The following is a 12777-nucleotide window of genomic DNA, read 5'->3' as shown; positions in this document are numbered from 1 at the left end:
GAGTGTGAAAATTTGGGGGGATAGATGGGTTCCAAAACCTTCTTCTTTTTGCATTCAATCCTCGACCAAAATTCTTAGTCCAAACTCTCGAGTGTGTGACTTGTTGATTGAAGGGGGTCAAGGGTGGAATGTAGAGTTGGTAAGGGCTAGTCTCAATCAAGAAGAAGCTGACTTGGTGTGCAGTATTCTAGTTAGCTTAACTTGCCTCCCCGATAGAAGAATGTGGTTCTACTAAAAAAATAGGGCTTTTTCAGTAAGGAGTGCATACCACTTAGAGATGGAAAGGAAAATAAGGGAGAAGGGGCAGGTTTCAGATATGAATAACCTGGAAGGTGTATGGAGGAAGGTTTGGAGTTTGAATGTTCCAAGTGTGGTGAAGACTTTTCTATGGAAAGCTTTAAATGAATGCCTCCCAACCAGGAAAAACTTGTTCATTAGAAAGATTAGTGATTCTCAGCTTTGTCCCGTTTGCATGAGGGAAGTGGAGACTATAGAGCATGTGTTGTGGGGTTGTTGTGCTGCGGCTGATGTATGGCTAGAGTTCCCTGCTACCATTCAGAAGCGGCACGGGCTAGAGAAGGATTTCCTGGTGTTATGGGATTCTCTATGCAAGAGAGTTTCTACATATGAGTTGGAATGGATGGCTGTTACTATGAGGGATTTATGGATGCGCAGTAATAGATTTGTTTTTGAGCAAACATTTACGAATCCAAGTCAACTTATACAAGGGGCAAGGAGAAGTTTGGAGATGTTTCAGCAAGCTCAAGAGGGGACCAGTGCAGCAGTTCATTCTCAAGGTGTGGTGAGAGAACATGTCAGATGGAAGGCACCAACAAATCTCAGTGTAAAGCTAAATTGGGACGCTGCTGTGGACTTGAAGAATAGCAGAATGGGGGCTGGTATCATCATCCGAGATTCCATGGGGGAAGTTCAAGTTTCTTTATGTATGAGTAAGATGGGTGTTTTTAAGCCAATTGTGGCTGAGATTTTGGCTTTGTGGAGGGCAGTGGAATTGTGTGTGGAGTTGAATCTGACTAATGTCATTTTTGAAGGAGACGCGCTGGCTGTGGTACAAGCTGTTAACAGCTGTGAAGATATGTGTTCCTGGTATGGACACTTGATTGATGATATTAGAACTTTCTTTGTTAATAGAGAGGGTTGGGATATTATACATGTTCATAGGGAAGGTAATAAGGTAGCTCACAAATTGGCTAGATTGGCCTTATCTTTTATAGAGGAAGTAGTCTGGATTGAGGAATTCCCTGAGGAAGTTCGAAGGGAGTTGTTGTTTGACACTCTTTGTAATGGTTAACTGGTGAAATGAAGTATAAGTTTTACAGTCAAAAAAATAAAAAAAATAAAAAATATGTTTGTGCTATATAACATATATTCATGTTTAGACAAATGACATCAGGCATAACATAATTATTGCAAATATAACAAGAATTTAGGTAAAACATGGTTCACTTGTATGAAATTTACTATCTAGCATACAATCATACACCGAGGGTAAGTTGGAAGCTAGCTTACAGATATTCTTGTGTTTAAAAATTTAGCGGGCTGAAACTAGAGATATATTAAGGTTAGGAAATCTCATTAACTAATAAAATATTATAATCTAATACTCCTAGAGCACTATTTACAAATTTTCTCATTAACTCTTTAGGACTTGCAAATAAGTTCCTAAACTTTCAATAATTACAATCGGGCTCCTAATTTCACCAAACTTTACAAATGTCATGTATTTTTTATTCTAAATTCATTTTTGAACTTAGAAATTAAGAAATCATACATCTACTATGAGAAACCCATCAAGGCCGAGACCCCTATAGCCCTAAATCTCACTCATTGTGATTTTTGGTCCTACTTGCATACTATTAAAGACTTAATCCAGATTTAGCACTTAATCACCTTTTAAACTCAAGCTTAGTAACATGTTGAGTCACTAGATTCATATCCTTCATGACCATATTTTTGTCATATGAATAAACAAATACAAACACAACACTAACCTTGCAACCTGAAACCCTAGCATGGTGTTCTTTACTTTTCTCTTGCAAATGAACATTAAGAACTTCAATGAACCAATAATCCTAACTTCTAACATGCTAAGTATTCATTTCTAGATGGCATTACATGATCCTAAGGAACAAATTCATGATATCAAAGAGATAGAATTAGGATCACACACAAAACCCTAAAATCGAAACATGTTTGTTCTTTGTTCTAGAATAATTTGACTAAATCCTTATGTAGCATGCCAATTTTCTTGAAATAACACACCTAAGATCATCAAATCCTAGCTAGGTCTTAGCACCATTTTAATCATATCATGACCAAGACTCAAGATTAAATCAAACAAAAGGCAAGTACCTCAAAGCTTACACCAAAATCATGCATCTATGACAAAGACTCAACTCAAACCCTAGTTTCATAGTCCAAAACAATACTTAACACATAGATCTAACTCTCATCAAAAAAAGGTTTTGAAGGTCTAGTCACCAAACCAACTTAGATTTCAAAAGAGTCAACTTCTTCAAAGAGGACTCAACTAACATTTGGTTTTTTTTACCAACTCAAATAGGTTCATGAAAGTTTCAGTGAAGGCACTTATTTTACAAACTCAAACCAATAATATTTGTAGTTTTTACATATCTATATAATCTTTGTATTTATAATTTTTGTTTCTCATTTGTAATTCTAATTTATTTTCCTATTAATACTTCAAGTTTTATAATCTCACAGTCTTATAGCATAGCTTAAGCTTCACTCACTTTCCTACCACCGTGACCACACAAAATTCCAATATTTGAAACAATGCAAAATGATATCATTTAAATTGTAACTTGCTCAATTTTTTATTTATTTGTGTTATTGTTATTCATTTAAACTACGTGACAACTTGTAGTATTTTTAGATTAATTTGTATTATTGTAATATCTTAGAATCATTAGTTGCAACTTAGAAGTATACAAGTTTTTAATTTGTATTATTATAATATCTTAGATTATTTTTTTTAGGAAAATGCTTTAGTCACAAAGGGACTATAAAAAATTAATCTTATAAATTTATGTGGCTTGATGATTTGTCAGATTATAAAGTTGTTTTTAAATCAAGCATGAAGGTTAAAATTTTTAGACAAGTTTGAGGGGTGAGATGAGAATTTTATATTTTATTTTAGAATTTAAAATATTATATTTTAATATTATTATTATTTTAAAATTTAAAAAATGTGAATTATGATTTGAAAAAGTTGAATTATTTATTATATTTTATATAAAAATTTAAAAAATATATAATAATAAAATGAGATAAAAATTTTATATCTTATCTCACTCCAAACCTGCCAGGTTTTACAATACTCTTCTTGATCTTTCCGGACCATTTGGGCAGGGGAGGGCCACCCCATAAGTGCATGAACAAACTACACGAGCCTATGCATGGACAAAGTACTTGGATCCGCACTAAACAAAGTTTGCAAATTGACGTGAAAGTGCCATATCAGCACGCCAACACATTGGGTTATATGCTAACGTGGCATGACATGTTAACGCTGACCAGTCAACATTAAATGTTGTCCTGATTGGCATGACAGTGTCACGTCACTACCACTTGTGTACTAAGTATTTTTGTTCCTTTACATAATCATACACCTACAATCATTTTACGATACGGAAAAATTTTTCATTTCAATTAAAATAAAAAAATTATAAAAATGTTGTAGGCTTGTATTTTAGGAAATCTGAAGATTACATGATAGGTAGGAGGCATCTCAACGTTAATAGCCAACATGGGCATGCCCCACCCAAGACATCAGGCCTTCAAAGATAGCATAGATTCGCAAAATCCACTGAAAACTGAGGTCAACTTTATTCACAAGAGTCCCTACTCAAACAAGAATATATATTTATCCAGTACTCCCCCACCCACCTGCCTCCATTATTAAGAGAGCAACCCCATTGGATGGCCCCAACAGCCCAACAAGACCGGAAACTTCAAACGACCCCTCCCATCCATCGTCACCATCCCTCAAAACGGATAAACATTGTAAATTTTCAGATCAGAAAGTCATAACTGCACCCCACCTCACGTTCTCTGTCAGCAACTCTTATTAGCCTACAATTTCAAACCACCACAAGTTCTCACATGCGGTCACAGACTCACAAACGTGGCCTGCCCTCGACCGCTCACGTTGTCCACCAGCAGAGAGAGAGCCCGTCGTAAATGATCCTCTTCAGTGCAGAGATGGATGTCGTCAGTGTCGTTTTCTCCTTTGTGTCCTTTTTTCTTTGTGTCTACATACGTGATCTGTTGGTCTATGTAGGGGGTGGGGCCACCTGAGGATCAGCCTGTGGAGATAAGACCAAAAATAGGCAGGTGGTCCCAACCAGTCGGGTTTCTGATGCCTGTTATATTTTTTTTTTTTTTTTTAGAAAATCTGCTGACAGACGAGGGCCATCTAGATCACGGTGACACGTTGCCTGCCACGTCAGAAGGGATGAGAGCCGTTGATGTGAGGAGGGATGGTGGAGATGCCTTGTCTGGAGAGTTCTGTTAGTACACTATCAGTGGAGGGAGGCTTGAGGCCCAAGGGCAAGGGTAGCCATGGCTTGCTGATTGCCTCTTTAACAACCTTGTCAATCACCTCATCTGCCTGCAAAAAACACAAAAATCTTAAATGTAAAAACCTCACGGGCACTTGGTATTTGGAAAATATGTTTACCTCGTACTAGCCAGGCACCTGCATGTGAATGATTTTGATAGTTAATGGGAGGCCCTTGTTTATTATGACTTGTGTCTATAACCAAAGTAGGTTTTGGCAAGTTGTGATGGACCATCTTTGTACATAAGATAGCTTCTGTTTCATATAACTTCTTTTTCATAATTTGTTTGTTTTTAACATCTAGAAATAAGATAAGGTGAAGTTCTTGATTACTTCAACTAAAAACTACTCTAGGAAACTATGGCTTGGTCACCACATCTGTTGAAACAAAATGGGCATCGACATCTAAGTTTTAGAAAAAGTGGCAAGGCAAGGTGGTGTATTACCGGATATAGGTCGAAAGAATTTTGTGTCATGCCAGAGCTAATATCAACTGCACCTGCATGGTGAATCCCTGAAGTGTCCTGCATTTCAGAGAATGGGGAATTCAGTGGATTGTTAGAAGTGCCATATCTTTATATGCATGGTTGGATATTGACACATTGAGCAATGCATGAAAACAAGATCTGAACCTCTTCATGGGCATACTCACTTGAGGGAATGAAGGATATGCACAGTGTGGAGGTGCCATAACAGGGCAGCCCCAAGCATCAGCAGCCATCTGAAACATCAAAATAACCCCAAGATCAGTATGACATGGGCGTACATTCCCCCATCATGCTAGTTACACTAAATTTCACAGGGTCTATTGAGTGTTGACAGTAATATGCATATTAGTCTTCATAGAAACATGCATTATTACCCCTGGATAAGGCTTCCAATTCCAATTATCTGTTGGTTGCCATGCAGGATAACCAGTACCCCACATCTGGACTCCAGCTGAGTTACCACCAGGCGGGCCCCACATTGGATAAACAGGAGGCATGGAGAGCGTGTGATTAGAATGGTATGAAGGGATGGCCATGACTGGTCTATGTGTATAATAACTTCTTTGCATTACATCCCTTGCATGCGGCCATCTCAGTTCCTCTTCCTTGGGCAAGATGTGTCTCTTGTGCATCCGGTATTTCTATTTGACAAAAAATACATATACATCAGGTTAACAAATCTGTTTGGTTCAAGTTGTTTGAAAAGTGATTTTACAACCCCAAGAAGCAATTTTAGAAAGTTTCATACTGGAAGTTTTACAAAAATTGATTTTCCCCCCAAATAAATTGGTCAAAAAGTTACCTTTTGGGATATGCTAATAAACACAAATTTTACCTTTAAGTTAGTGGAGTCTTCTACCCCAAAATTTATTTTTGAAGTCCAAAAAGTGGCAACTACCAAAAGGTAGTGGAAAAAGGAAAGTGGTTTTAATCTATGAAGTCTCAATACCAATACACGATACAGACATTATATGATATGGATCGACAGACACAAGAACAAGAACATCTTGCTAAATTAGGATAGAATACAAGAAGATCATTAATTAATTAATGAATGAATGTTAATCAACATATTATATATATATATATATTTAATTTAAAAGAAGTATCATAAGCGCAAAATATTAAAAACATGTCAAACCAATATTGGAAGTAATAATAGATAGGAAAGAAACACACATTCAAAGTATAAAGTAACTATCATCCATCCATGTTTCATTTTATAAATATCCTTAAATATACTATTAATCAATGTCCCCAAAATAACATCAATCAATATGTTATTGTGTCCCTTAAAGATTCAAAGTCAAGCATATTGGTCCCCTTTTCTAACATTTGACCTAGAAGCATTTTGAAATAGCATTTAGAACCTCATTTTTTATCAATAAAATTTTATTTTACCCCAAACATGTCTGAACCAAGTACATGATTTATATAATCAAAGTATCTCGTTGAGTTCCAAACGTATCCAAATTTAAAATTGGATGTGGAAAAAAAAAAAAAAAAAACTGTGGACATGCGTCATAAAAATATCCAGCTGTGTTTCAGCTGTATTGATGTCCAATACATTGTCAACATGGATACTTCAGCCTTCTGAAGTATACATGCTTTCATATGTTTTAACTAATACTACCTAACAAGCCATGGAAAAGAGGCATAAGGGTGGTCAAAACCTGGAGATGGCTTGCTACGTTATGCCTCGTTAAACCTTCCACTTTCATGAGCTCTAGTATCCGAGAGGGAATGGCTTGATCGATACCTAGTTGTTCAACTGCCCGCACAAACTTTTTGTGCAGTTCTTGTGTCCAGTCTATCTGAAACCAAAACATATAAACACCAAATTATACTCTTATCGTCATTTACCATGCCCAATAGTGATCCTAAAAGCAATCCAAATTAGGAATAACTTTTCCTACAAGAGCACATCTAGGACTAATCATGAAGATACGGCAAATGAAAAAAGGCACAAGAGAAGGATTTGATAGCCATTGTACAAGCACTAGGTGAACTAACGATGACACCAAGTAACATATGCAGGATTTTTGATAAGTTCACAGTTATTTTTTTTTTTCTTTTTACAAGTAATCGAAGATTTTATTAAAAAAAAAAAAGTAAAAGACATAGCTCAAGTATACAAGTAGTATACAAGAGGAACTTTATTAGAAGTAGAAAAAGAGACAAGAAGATCATGGAAGTTCAATCAATTACAATCTATAGAAGCTTCCAAGAGGAACAGAGTAAAAAAAAAAGAAAGTTTTAAGTTCCCCCAACATCCGCCAGTGATCCTCAAAACTTCTGAAAGTTCTGCTGTTATATACTCTGAGTTGATTGCGGCATTGCATTTTGGTTAAAAATCTAGATTCCAAAACCACAAGTTTCAAACATGCGATAGAAGAACATTCTCTACTCACTTCATAACAACAGAGAAAACTTTGGTATGTGAAAATCATATATTAGGTTGAAGAGTATGTAAACAGGCATTAAAACAGCTACTTGAAAAATCTAAGGATCTGTTAAGAGTAAATTTCAGTTGATTAGGCAGTACTTTTTGGTTTGGTACCTGCATGCGTGTATCTGAGCATGTGCGCTTCTTTACATATGACATTAATGCAAAACTATATGCACCAACTGAGAGATTGTTTGTAACTCTATGTACTTCTCAAGCGTTATCTAATTTATTGGATCATATGGGAAAAATTAGGATAAAATTCTTAACATAGGGATTTAGGGGCGATTTCTTTAAAAAAGTTTGTTATAACTTTCATGAAATATATTACCTTCATCTTCTTCCGATTAGCTCGAGTCACGCTAGAATTAAATCCAGATGGTTTACTTGGGATTTCAGCACCACCACCACTGCCACCACCACCACCTATATTGCCAAGATTGTCTTTATTATGTTGGTGAGGAGACACCTTTCCGTCACTTTTAAAACCATCAGCAGACTCCTCATCCTCTTTGATCAGACACTCATGTTGTGTTTGAGGTTTGCCATCCTGAAGAGTGCCTTCAGCAATTGAATCACCACAAGTAGTTTCGACAGATTTAGATTCACCATCTTGTTCGCCATTATCCTTTTCTGTTGAGCAGTTGGTTTGATCTTGGCAATCCCCATCATCAAGTAACCTTGCTCCCTGTTTCAATTGTGGGGTTGAAGGAGCTGGGTACTTATCACTTCCTCCTGAGTGTTCATGGTCATTTTCATAAACAAGAGACCCATTTTTGGTTTCGCTTGATATTTTATTATTCAATTCTCCATTTTCCAGCGGTAGCTGCAGCATGGACGCTACAGACTCTTTGACAGGCTTTAGTGACTCACAGAGGATGCTACCCCCAGCATTGAATGCCTGTTAAAGATTCACAACATTAGCATTGTTTTGCTCGGACCAATTGTATAAAGTGTATGATGGAAGGTCCCAACATATTGCTCTCAGAATTGTCAGACCTTATGAACCACATGCTGCCAAATATTCCTGAGTTTGTCCTCAGAGAGTGGCTTCCGCAGGAACTCAACTGCACCAAGCTGAAAATAAATGCTAAAATAGACACATTAATACCTACGAACAATTCAAGGTCCTTTTTTTTTATGAACTGAGAATCAAACTCCCAGAAATTAAGCAGACAACCATAAGTTGAGAGTACATCTGTGATTTGAAAACAAAAGGCGAAATCATGTTAAAAAAAAAAAAAAAAAAAAAAGCCCCAAAAGCAAAAGATAAGATCGTATGATTGTATGTGTACTGATAATATATGAAAAGGCTGGACTTAAAACTTTACCGCTATGCACTTCATCATGGTGCTCAGGCAATGGACGTTTGAAGTCACTGCAACAGAAACACATGTTGCTTTGAATAAGAAATTGTAATTCTATTTTTATATTTGTTAAACAGTTTCAGTTAAACAACATATTGAAAAAGATTACAAACAGGTATTATTATTAAAGGAAAAACTAGAACAAAATCTAATGGATTAAACAGACAGGAAAATTAAAAAACTACAAGAACTGAAATACAGATTAACATTCTGTCAAAAGATTAAAAATCCTTTACATGGAATGTACTGCTTGGGATTAATTTCTAAACTTACTAATGGTCGGCACGTCCTTTGCAGTTTCAAGAAACTTAAAGCTTCCATGGTTGTCGCTTGTACCCACCTGTTACAGCACGTCAGTGTCAGAGATGCATACATAGTCGGGAACAATTAATGCAACACAGCATAAAAGGTTTAATTATCTTGATGGTAAGGAAGCCATTATGTTAATGCAGTTGGATTAAGCATGCATCAGGATGATGCTATTGATAAAATGAGATGATGGAAGAATGTCCACCTGCAGATGCATTTGCAAGAAAATATATTCTTAAATGGGAACAGTGGAAATTATTTTCCTTCTTGAATGTTTTAAATATCTGATAACAGTTTTTTTTCCTATTAAGCGTGTCATATTTAAAAAGAAAAAAAAATTGGAAAATTTGTAATGTTATGGTGCCAACAAAGGTTATTTACCTCAACAATAGCAATATGAAAGCTTTCAGGCTTGTTTACAATTGCTGTCAAAGCCTCATTCTCATTGCAGAATGTAGTAACTGTAGCAGAAAAGGTGAGCACATCACATATATGTAAACACTAGCACGAACACAAAAGGAAAGAAAAACGTATGAAGGTAGACAGAGAAACATCGGAATTTTACTAATAAAGATAGACAGAGAGAGCTAAGAATTTCACTAAGATCCAATTAACACAATGAAGAATGATTGCTTTTTTTTTTTTTTGTTAATTTTTTTTTTCTCCTTTTTTGCTAAAGATGGATGGTTTTTTTTAGAGATCTAAAACATTACCATTTTCAAACACTCATTCCTCAAATTTACTGGTTTTTAATTTGTTCTTAAACAATATCAAATTATCATTGTCAGGAACTGATTATCACAAGCAATTAAAAGTACGAAAAGATAGATATGCAAAAGGCTATCCAGAATTTCCAAAGATGGTAACATATTAGTTTCGTCATTTGGACCAGATGATATTCATCTAAGAGAAACACAACTCGCACCGAATTTATCTACGAATTTTATTTTATTTTTAATTTTTCTTTTAACTTAATGGTTAAGGAAGTATTTTTTAATAAGCTTGTAAATTTTATTTTTTAAAAAAATTTTTGTTAAAGTGATTTAAAAAATATTTGAAGAAAAAAGCAAAAACAAAAGGAAATTTTTTTTTGCACTGTTCGGTACCCATTTTTCGGTGTGAGTAGCACCACTCTTCATCTAAAGCCAACAATTGGAGCTGTGTTGAAAATAGCATGAAATTGGTTCCTCTTCAGGATCTTCACAACTACCATCTATTCTTAGATGACTAAAATCCAAACCACATGCTTGCAAAGAACCTCAGTCAAGATTATGTACAGAAATGGGGGCACTATCAGATGCAAACATGCATGGGGAACAATGCAGTTATGAAAGATTAGGTAATGTGGGAAAAGTGGAAAAGTGAAACTTCTCGTTTGGGATAGATAGATAATCGTTTTAAAAAACGCTAAGAACATAAATGAAAAATCATCTCTAACCAATGTAATCCATTGCCTCAAGCTTTGATCTTATCTCAGCCGCAGAACTGCTGTCTCCATCAAGCAGAAGCACCCTAAGTCCCTTCGGAAAGTCTTTCCACTCCTGTAAATCATTAGCAGTGCAAACCATAGCTGGTTTGGCATCGTTTCCTAGGCCGCCGATGGGTCTTGCAGATCACTGCTTACCAACATCCACACAATTCTGTTTGAACCCCATGAATCACACATCAGAACTATCTTTCTTGTTCTAATAGTCTATTTTCGCAATCCAAATTAATTAGCAAAACTAAACAATCAAAAGAAGGGAGAGAGAGAGAGAGAGAGAGAGAGAATGACAGACAGACAGAGAAGAAGCAGACATATTGGGGGTACCATATTGCAAATTGATCATGCTTACTCAATAATGACCCATTACAAAGCAACATGTTGACTGATGTCTGAAGATTTGATCATAACAAGGTAAAATTTAACACAAAAACTTGAGAGAATAGTGCAAGGACAAGTATTAATTATGCATGGATCAAGTGTTAGACCATTCATTTACTTAAAACTTACCTGCCAGAGAAGTACCACAAGAGGAGAAAGAAAAAAAAAAACAGATGAGCAACTGAAGAATTATCATTCTGGAAATTTAAGCCAACAATAAAGGAGAAATTCAAAGCGTAAAGATCTTATTAGCTACTGCCGCTTGTGCAGAAAAATAAATAGAAAAAATCCATGCGAGCCTTTAAAAAAAGTACGGACGAACAGACAAGAAAATTTCGAAATAAAAAAAAATGAAAGAAGAAACAAAAAATTAAAGCACCTTGACAAAGAAAGCCTGGGATTTGTTCGGAGTGAAACTAAAGAGACAACCCAAATCATAATGCTAGAAGACCAACACATGCATGCATATAACAAGAACAAAAATCACCAGAAAATAGTCCAAATCTCTCTCAAAACGAAAACAGAAAAAGCAAATCGGCATGCATGTAGCATGGCAACATATCACAGGATATAGTCAATACACAGAAATCACCCATCTTTTTTCCACTCTTTGATCTACTCATCTACCTTGAATGAACAGTGTTCTTCTTCTCTCCCCAGGTACTCTTCCTTCCACTTCTACCTTCTTTGGCTGTGTTCAGAACCGAGACAGAGAGAGGTTTAAGTGCGCTTGTTGAGGGGAGGCCGTGACTTACTGTACAGTTTCCATCGTGTATTACGGACCACAGAATATGCAAAAGGCTCTTCCCAAAAGGTCAATAAGCTTTTCTCCCGCGTCCCTTTGGGTTAATATCCCAAAAAACTACCCAGAAAATGAGAAAGATATATATGGCTGGTTTGTTTTCAGAAAATATTTTATCTCATTTCATCATTATAATTTTTTTAAATTTTTACATAAAATAAAATAAACAATTCAACTTTTTTAAATCTCAAAATAAAAATAATATTAAAAAATATATTCTAATAATATTTTATTTAATTTTTTAACTTTCATTTTATCTCATCTCATCTCATTTCTGAAAACAATTTTACCCCACCAGGATTCACAATGCTGTAATTGTTCCATCATTGTCATGTAACCGATGCACTCCCTTTTCTTTTTTTCTTTGACAATTTTCTTGGCTTTTCCGAAACACGAGAATCTCATTGAACTCCTTTAACAAAAAATTACCGCTATTGTCAATAAGTTGCACGGATCTGTCAAAAAGTAATCAAACGTTTTTTTGGAATTATATTGTTTTTATCCACAAATATATATTTTAAATATAATAATTTATCTCTTTCTTTGATAATAATATTATTTTTTTAATATTATTATAATTTTATAATTTGAAGAAGTTAAATTATTTACTATATTTTGTATAAAAATTAAAAAAATTATAATAATAAAATGAGATAAAATAAGAAGAAATCATTTCTATTTTGATATCAAATGAGGCCTAACTTTAAGGATAAATGATGATTTCGATACGGTAAAAATTTGAATTGTACCCTATACTACTAAATTAAAATATTTTCATATTTGATTAGAAAAAGAATAAGATTATTATAAATTTAATAATATATCACTTTTCATTACCATAAACTTATAAATAAATATATCAATTAATAAAAACACCCCTAAAAAGAATGGAAAAACT

General features: G+C 34.9%; 1 protein-coding gene across 4 annotated transcripts; it reads right to left on the bottom strand.

Moving 5' to 3' along the window:
- Window positions 1–3846: 3846 nt before the first annotated feature.
- LOC121234441 (two-component response regulator-like APRR2) lies at window positions 3847–11903 on the bottom strand. 4 transcript variants are annotated; one of them, XM_041130374.1, is made up of 12 exons: window positions 11705–11900; window positions 10652–10853; window positions 9595–9674; window positions 9178–9244; window positions 8869–8915; window positions 8537–8614; window positions 7869–8438; window positions 6765–6905; window positions 5466–5732; window positions 5256–5324; window positions 5050–5127; window positions 3847–4654 (listed from the first exon to the last, which is right to left on the bottom strand). In XM_041130374.1, exons 2-12 carry the CDS (start codon window positions 10779–10781, stop codon window positions 4490–4492), a joined length of 1692 nt encoding a protein of 563 aa, XP_040986308.1. In that variant the 5' UTR covers window positions 10782–10853; window positions 11705–11900; the 3' UTR covers window positions 3847–4489. The 4 variants fall into 4 exon arrangements, with proteins under 4 accessions (XP_040986308.1, XP_040986310.1, XP_040986309.1 ...); XM_041130376.1 differs by lacking the exon at window positions 11705–11900 and adding an exon at window positions 11457–11669; XM_041130375.1 differs by lacking the exon at window positions 11705–11900 and adding an exon at window positions 11207–11367.
- Window positions 11904–12777: the final 874 nt, after the last annotated feature.

This window comes from Juglans microcarpa x Juglans regia, chromosome 6D (genome assembly GCF_004785595.1).
Source record: "Juglans microcarpa x Juglans regia isolate MS1-56 chromosome 6D, Jm3101_v1.0, whole genome shotgun sequence".
Classification (NCBI taxonomy): Eukaryota; Viridiplantae; Streptophyta; class Magnoliopsida; order Fagales; family Juglandaceae; genus Juglans; species Juglans microcarpa x Juglans regia.
Note: the sequence above shows the minus strand (reverse complement) of the source record. Positions and strands in the feature narration are given on the sequence as shown.

Bases quoted from the DNA above. Each gene is read 5' to 3' on its own strand.
- LOC121234441 (XM_041130374.1), bottom strand. From the start codon at position 10,781: ATGGTTTGCACTGCTAATGATTTACAGGAGTGGAAAGACTTTCCGAAG. The intron at 9,245-9,594 runs GTAAATAACCTT...GTGCTGTAACAG, and splicing joins TTCATATTGCTATTGTTGAG to GTGGGTACAAGCGACAACCA. The intron at 8,615-8,868 runs GTAAAGTTTTAA...ATTTATTTTCAG, and splicing joins CCATGATGAAGTGCATAGCG to CTTGGTGCAGTTGAGTTCCT.